The sequence below is a fragment of the Labrus mixtus genome, chromosome 20, assembly GCF_963584025.1.
Source record: "Labrus mixtus chromosome 20, fLabMix1.1, whole genome shotgun sequence".
NCBI classification, from domain to species: domain Eukaryota; kingdom Metazoa; phylum Chordata; class Actinopteri; order Labriformes; family Labridae; genus Labrus; species Labrus mixtus.
Genome location: NC_083631.1, coordinates 24,524,307 through 24,531,806, shown reverse-complemented (window position 1 = coordinate 24,531,806; position 7,500 = coordinate 24,524,307). Strand labels below are relative to the sequence as shown.

General features: G+C 43.8%; 2 protein-coding genes and 1 non-coding gene across 3 annotated transcripts in view; all 3 read left to right on the top strand.

The window, feature by feature from the left end:
- The window catches only part of pick1 (protein interacting with prkca 1), an 11,668-nt gene extending 8,250 nt beyond the window's left edge, over nucleotides 1–3,418 (top strand). Inside the window, exons 6-13 of the mRNA XM_061065657.1 lie at nucleotides 1–21; nucleotides 108–161; nucleotides 1,201–1,263; nucleotides 1,342–1,475; nucleotides 1,558–1,650; nucleotides 1,757–1,807; nucleotides 2,736–2,880; nucleotides 3,085–3,418. The exon at nucleotides 1–21 is cut by the window's left edge and continues 69 nt beyond it. Of these exons, the coding sequence (XP_060921640.1) occupies nucleotides 1–21; nucleotides 108–161; nucleotides 1,201–1,263; nucleotides 1,342–1,475; nucleotides 1,558–1,650; nucleotides 1,757–1,807; nucleotides 2,736–2,880; nucleotides 3,085–3,347 (824 nt within the window). The 3' untranslated portion in view covers nucleotides 3,348–3,418. The remainder of the gene's footprint in view (nucleotides 22–107; nucleotides 162–1,200; nucleotides 1,264–1,341; nucleotides 1,476–1,557; nucleotides 1,651–1,756; nucleotides 1,808–2,735; nucleotides 2,881–3,084) is intronic.
- Nucleotides 3,419–5,380: 1,962 nt separating this feature from the next.
- trnar-ccu (transfer RNA arginine (anticodon CCU)) lies at nucleotides 5,381–5,453 on the top strand. Its single transcript has one exon. It is a non-coding gene; the product is annotated as a tRNA-Arg (tRNA).
- A 1,690-nt stretch (nucleotides 5,454–7,143) lies between these two features.
- LOC132954372 (phospholipase B-like 1) overlaps nucleotides 7,144–7,500 on the top strand; it is a 13,789-nt gene continuing 13,432 nt past the window's right edge. Inside the window, exon 1 of the mRNA XM_061026915.1 lies at nucleotides 7,144–7,341. Within this exon, the coding sequence (XP_060882898.1) occupies nucleotides 7,173–7,341 (169 nt within the window). The 5' untranslated portion in view covers nucleotides 7,144–7,172. The remainder of the gene's footprint in view (nucleotides 7,342–7,500) is intronic.

Genomic DNA, 7,500 nt, shown 5'->3' with positions numbered 1-7,500 from the left:
GCAGAGCGATTTTATGTAACGGTGAGATGACCACGATCGTGAGCATTGATTCATAGTAGAAAGTAGAAATACATGGTGGTTCATGTGGAATCCTTTTTGTGTTTCAGACGGCCTGGTGAAGAGACTGGAGGAGCTGGAGAAAACAGCCGAGCTCTACAAAGGTGAACACACAGAAGTGTTGAAGTCTTAAGGCTCCATTAGAGAGGAGGCAGGGGGGCGCTGCGGGAGCATGGCAAGAAGTGCACAGACGACGAACACAAGGTTGTGCCAGTCAAGTTTGAAAAAGTTTAAACTCGGTATTTAGCGCTCCGTGATGTCACCGCGCCCGATAGGAGGGAAGATCAGACCACAACAAACAGTGTCTCACTCTCCTGAGACGGACCAGGACATCGGAGAGAGAGAGAGAGACAGAGACAGAGAGAGAGAGATACAGAGAGAGACAGACAGAGAGAGAGAGAGATACAGACAGAGAGAGAGAGAGATACAGAGATACAGAGAGAGACAGACAGAGATACAGAGAGAGAGAGAGAGACAGACAGAGAGAGAGAGAGAGACAGACAGAGACAGAGAGACAGACAGACAGACAGAAAGCTGTAGTTAGTAAAGACAGTTTGAGTGAAACAGATTCAGACAGCAGCAGAAATGTTTTATTTTTGCGTGTTTTATTGTAGAGATAGGACAGTGGCTAGAGGCAGAAATCAGAGAGAGAGAGAGGAATGACATGTGGGAAGGGAGCCACAGGTGGGATTTGAACCTGGGCCGCCCGCTTGGAAGACAACAGCCTCCATACATGAGGCGTGCGCACAAACCACTGAGCCACCAGCTCCCCAGCAGCAGAAATGTGTGTTGTGCTCGTTGTAGAGCTGCAGCTCCTGGACGAGTCTAAACTCTCCCACATCCTGTCGTGTCCTGAGGATCTCATGAAGCCACGCCCTCTTCTTCTTCTTCTTCGCTGCTCGTCTCCTCAGAGTGGACATTATCCCGACTGTTGTTTCCATCACCTATCACGTCTGCGCTGCACGCTCTCGTCTCCTGCTCTGCGTCCCACTCCACGGCGAGCACAGCGCACTCTGCCTCCGGTCTGAGACGTCTTTAATGACAGATCTGAGGCAGCTGCTGATCTCATGAAGCCACGCCCTCTTCTTCTTCTTTGCTGCTGATCTCATGTTTGATTTTGTTGAATCTCTGTTTTTCCTGCAGGACTGATGGAGCACACAAAGAGACTCCTGCGAGCGTTCTTTGAGCTCTCTCAGACTCACAGAGGTCAGTGACGCTCGCTAACACAGATTCAGATCTCCGTTGGTCTCAGCTCATCGTCTGCTGTGTAATTTTTATCTTCAGCGTTCGGCGATGTGTTTTCTGTCATCGGCGTGCGGGAGCCTCAGGCCGCAGCCAGCGAGGCTTTCGTCAAGTTTGCAGACGCTCACCGCTCCATAGAGAAATACGGGATTCAGCTGCTGAAGACCATCAAACCTGTGAGTATAAATAAAGCCCGGCTCTGAAACACGTTTAAGAACATGAGATTGATCGTCTGTTTGATGGTTTGTTGTCGTGCAGATGCTCCACGACCTGAACACATACCTCCACAAAGCCATCCCCGACACCAAGCTCACCATCAGGAAGTACCTGGACGTAAAGTTTGAATACCTGGTGAGACCTTCTCCCTCATCAAACAGCTGTTCATCATGTGATGGAGTCAATATGACCTCTTCATGACCTCTTCATGACCTTTTCATGACCTCTTTGTTTCTTTCAGTCGTACTGTCTGAAGGTGAAGGAGATGGACGACGAGGAGTACAGCAGCATAGTGAGTCGTTTCAATCCTCATCGTTTCTGCTTTCTGCTTGTTGGAGATATTTCATTGTTGTTAGAATTAGTTTTGTTATTTATTTTGCTAATTTTCATCTGTTGTCCCTGGCCAGATTTTATAAAAGGCTCCCTAAAAAAACCCAATTCAAACATCGCTAAAAGCTACAACTAGAAATATCCTGACAGTAATGAAGCAGCCACAGGAGAAAATACATAAAGCATGCAGGATACACATAAAGCTTTGGTTAATATAAAACATGTATCTCATGCAGCAGGACAGACATGGAGCAGATATAACAATGTACCAAAAAAAACAAGTAATAGTAAAAGCATGTATCCAATAACCTACTAAAGTAAACGTGCACACAACAAGACAACATGTAACACTATATACAATAAACACGTACAAATTACACAAGGCCACATATAAAACATTGAGTGAGCTATACCTGAAGCTCACCTCAACAGACAACTAACGCATGCAGGCTAAATTTAACTAATTAAATGTAGTTTTCTAATATTTGGGTGGTGTTGTTTATTTAATTATTCTACACGTTTTCTTTGAATCTGTGTTCTTTAATTAGAATAGATTTTGGGTAATATTTTCTTTTGCTAGTTACTTGTTTAGTATTTAGTATTTTTGTAACACTGGACGTAGAGGACTGTAGAGGACCAGCATGCACCTGGGTGGGCATCAGGAGCCACCATTTTCTTTGTTCGTTTGTTTGCTTTCTTTTGAACCAAAAACCTCAGATCTCTTCATGGACATTGGACTTCTGCCTGCGTACATCACATCCCCCATGATGCATCAGTGCTCATTTGATTCATTATTAGTTTATTTAGATTTGTTTTCTTTTGGACAAATATCCACTACAGTGTTATTGTGACGACCCCACCGCAGCATCAATAACGTTGTTTTCCTGCAGGCCATGGGCGAGCCGCTGTACCGCGTCTGCACCGGAAACTACGAGTACCGTCTGGTGCTGCGGTGTCGACAGGAGGCTCGGGCGCGCTTTGCCAAAATGAGGAAAGACGTTCTGGAGAAGATCGAGCTGCTGGATCAGAAACACGGTCTGCGTCTATTCATCCTTTACACTTCCTGTTTTAATGAGGAACAAAGAAGAGCTCAGTTTGGTTTCATGTGAAGTCTCATTAAAGGATTGTAGTGCTTTCATGTGTCCACACAGTTAAATAATCAGGATTCTGTCTGTGAACATCTGCACCCAGCTGAAGGAATAAAATCTAAGTTGTATCTCTTCTGATTTTCCTCTGCAGTCCAGGACATCGTGTTCCAGCTGCAGCGCTTCGTCTCAGGTATGTCTCACTACTACGACGAGTGCTACGCCGTCCTGAAGGAGGCCGATGTTTTCCCCATCGAGGTGGACCTCTCCCGCACAATGTTCAACTACGGCAGCCCGGCGTTCACTGGAGAGGAGGAGGACGAGGACGAGGAGGAGGAGAAGGAGGGAGGAGGAGGAGGAGGCTGTGAGGGGAGACGAGCAGAAAATGGAGCTGAGAAACTGATAGATGATGTATGAGAGTGTGTGTGTGTGTGTGTGTGTGTGTGTGTCTGTGTGTGTGTGTGTGTGTGTGTGGGGTGTGTGTGTGTGTGTGTGTGTCTGTGTGTGTGTGTGTCTGTGTGTCTGTGTGTGTGTGTGTCTGTGTGTCTGTGTGTGTGTGTGGGGTGTGTGTGTGTGTGTGTGTGTGTGTGTGTGGGGTGTGTGTGTGTGTGTGTGTGTGTGTGTGTGTGTGTGGGGTGTGTGTGTGTGTGTGTGTGTGTGTGTCTGTGTGTGTGTGTGTGTGTGTGTGTGTGTGTGTGTGTGTGTGTGTGTGTGTGTGGGGTGTGTGTGTGTGTGTGTGTGTCTGTGTGTGTGTGTGTCTGTGTGTCTGTGTGTGTGTGTGGGGTGTGTGTGTGTGTGTGTGTGGGGTGTGTGTGTGTGTGTGTGTGTGTGTGTGTGTGTGTGTGTCTGTGTGTGTGTGTGTCTGTGTGTCTGTGTGTGTGTGTGGGGTGTGTGTGTGTGTGTGTCGGGGGGGGGGGGGTGTGCTCTGTGAAAAAGATGAGGAACTACTGAACTTTAAAGCTGCTGCTGATTGGATCCGTGTGGGTCGATTGGTGGAGTTTTCTTTATCTCAGAAACTTTAAAGGTCACACATTTAAAATCCTCTTCCCCATGTTATGAAATAGAGGGGTTTATAGACATGATCAAATACAGGATCAGAGCGGATTTAGAACAAGAAACTTCACACATGTTTTGAGGAGCTCTGAGACTTATTTAAACTGAAGAAGACATGTGACCTTTAAAAATCAAAAGCTTTATCACTATTTAACCTTTCTGAGACTCAGAGAGTCCACGTTACGTTAGCCTGAGTGTGGTGCAGCACAGGAGGATTTATATTTTATGAAGTGTGCCTTCTTTGCTCTGAAGCGTCGTGTCGATGTGCTTCACGCTGATTGTTAAACGTCTGAATATTTACGTCACTGTTTGCTTCTTTTCTTTGGGTGTGATTTTTAAGACGGGGTTTATGTCGCTGCTTAAGATGATATTTTACATGTTGAGACTAACAGATGAATAAAATGTGAAGGTGTGGAGGAGACAGAAGCGGACATATTTGTAGTTCTTTATGAAGGATCGTCTTTCTACTTCCTGTCTCAGCTTGTTCACAATGACGAGCTTCAGCTCCCACAGCTTCTTTTTTCACGGCCGTCTTTAACGAAGTTTAAGTTATTATGATATCGCCTAAAATGCATGTGCGTTCATTTCTCCTCTCTGCGATGAATGAAAACATGTACGAAGGGAAAATGTTTTAATCTGTATCACTTCTTGTCATTCCTACTTTATTCTCCTGACCTGCTGAGTAATATAGATTCCATATTATATTGATTATTGTTTGTTTTCTTTGTCGTTTATTTATCTGTTAAGTGTTTAAAATGATTATTTCACTGCCTGCAGCTGTCACTAGGGGGCAGCAGAGCCTCGAGCACACTGTAGCATGAGAGAAGAAATGATCGTTTCTCTTTGTTTTCTTTTAAACTTTATGGAATATAAATCAAATAAAATGATTTTAAGTGTTATTGTCTCTTACACCGATCAGATGATGAACATTTACAGCTCATTGGCTGATAGAAAGAGTTTTTATTTCAGCAAAGGGAGATCAGGGCCTCTGAAAATATATTACTTTTGATTTCTGATATTTATTACAAAATTAGATTTCTGATTTTAATTTCAGAAATCAGACTTTCTTTTTCCAGAGAGATTTCTGACTATGAAGTCATTTTAAATAATAAAATAAATAGATACAAGTCAGATTTCTCACTCTGGAAAAGTCAAAATTCAGGGGGCTAACCCTAAACCCTCTGAATTTAAAGTCAAAATTTAGAAAATTGTAATTTAACCTAAAAAACTGATCTCAGAATTCCCGCCTTTTTTCGGAATTATAATTAATTCGTAATCAGATTTCTAACTGAACTAAAAATAAGATAATATTTTAGTGAAATGTGTTACGGGTTATTCTGAATGCAGATGTTGAACAGATTATATAATCTCTCTGCATGACACGGTACTGCTATCTAGCCCCAGTGGCCTAATGGATAAGGCACTGGCCTCCTAAGCCAGGGATTGTGGGTTCGAGTCCCATCTGGGGTGGAAGTTTTTTCTTCTCATTTGGAAAAAAAACTTGATATGTAACACCGTAACCTTCATCATGTGACTTATATGTCTGTTATGTGTGTCTAAAGTCACACAAACACTCACGGCGTTTCCTTCAGCTCGCAGCCAATCAGAAGCCGTTCCGCTCTGTTGCTACTCAGATTTCCAGAGAAATTCCCTCCAACACATGACTAACTATTTCCTCTTCGTCCTATAAAAACAACCACACTGTTCGAGCCATTTGTGTGTTCAGTATGTATGTGTGCTCTGTGGTAGTTCCTTGTGGTCACAGTAGGGGGCACATTCACTTTGGTGTTGGGAAGGTTACAAGTAGAAGAAGAGTTAATCACGGACAGGTGAGCAGCCCACCGTGAGAGGCACACAGTTTTTGACCGCTGTTGGAAAATGTATCGTGAATGGAACATTTATCCTGGCTTTGTTTTACATTCAAGTTATAATGGAATAAGTGTATGTAGACAACCAGAACATGTATTGTAAATGAACGATTCAGATAAACCCGTTTGAGTGTGACAGCACGGAGTTGATTGAATTATTGCTACGAAACACAGAAACAACGCGTCGATTAAGTACGGTAGGCTATCAGCCCCTCAGTGGCTCAAACCTTTGAAAAGCAAGATCAAGCCACTACAGACACCTTTAGGTGGAGTTTTCTTTATCTATGTGAAGGTCACATATTTAAAATCCTCTTCCCCTGGTTATACAAGTCCTCTCCTCGCGTTTTTCCTTTCAGGGACTCCATGGTCAAAAACTCCTCCGTTATCTCAAAACTGTCATTAATCCCTCGGATAAAAATGAGGAGCTGAGCAGTGTCTTTCACGTCATTACTTTCATCCAGCGCTAGTGAATATAACTTAAATGATGTTTAATTCGCTGGCTATATCTTCATCAATCAGTTCCACACGACGAGTCACAGTTCTGTGTGATAAACTGATGTTTTCAAACTGGCCTTGGCTCTCCGGACACAAGAGACCTGCTGTCTCTACCACGCAGTCTTTTAAAAACTCGCCTTCGGAGAAAGGCTTGCTGGCCTTTGCTAATTTGAATGCCAGCAAAAAACTTGCCTTGGTAGTTGACTCTTGAATCGCAGTTTGTTGGTGAACAAAATGTTGCTGAGTCTGTAAATTATCCTTCAACCTCTGAGCCGCAGCCGCCCGTTCTTGCGTGGACTGCTTGCTAGCGTAGTTAGCATGCTTCATAGCAAAGTGACGGCTGATACTGTACTCTTTGAAAACTGTGACAGTTTCTTGGCATATCAGGCATACAGCCTTTGATCGGACTGAATGTGAACAAATATTTAGTTGTCCACTCCGTATTAAACACTCTGCATTCACTGTCCACTTTTCTTTTCTTTGATCCGCTCATCTTTACAGAAGGGCTCATACGGGTTCATAGGGCAAAGGGAATAATACACCACACTCTGAAGTGCGCCATCTATTGGGGAAACGCGGGCATTACAGGGGAAAACGAACGAGGTTTAATTATAATAAAATTTAATTTAATAATAATATAATTTGGACAAGTTCGGCGGGCCGGATTAAAAAGCCCAACGGGCCGTATATGGCCCGCGGGCCGTAGTTTGCCCATGCCTGATCTAAAGTCACACAAACACTCACGGCGTTTCCTTCAGCTCGCAGCCAATCAGAAGCCGTTCCGCTCTGTTGCTACTCAGATTTCCAGAGAAATTCCCTCCAACACATGACTATTTCCTCTTCGTCCTATAAAAACAACCACACCGTTAGGGAAGTAGTTAGTCTGTGTGCAGCGTGTTTAGCGTTAACTCTTTCACCCGCCATGTTGTCACTAAAGAGGAGTTTTTATGTGTTTGTTTTATTTTTCGCGGGGACGACCTCCGTGTGTGCTGACAGTAAGTAGGTCGCTTTCACGTCTGTGTGTGTGTGTGTGTGTGTGTGTGTGTGTGTGTGTGTGTGTGTGTGTGTGTGTGTGTGTGTGTGTGTGTGTGTGTGTCAGCTGAATGAATGTGTTTACAGTCTATAATGGTTTACACTGCAGGACAGAGTTTTAC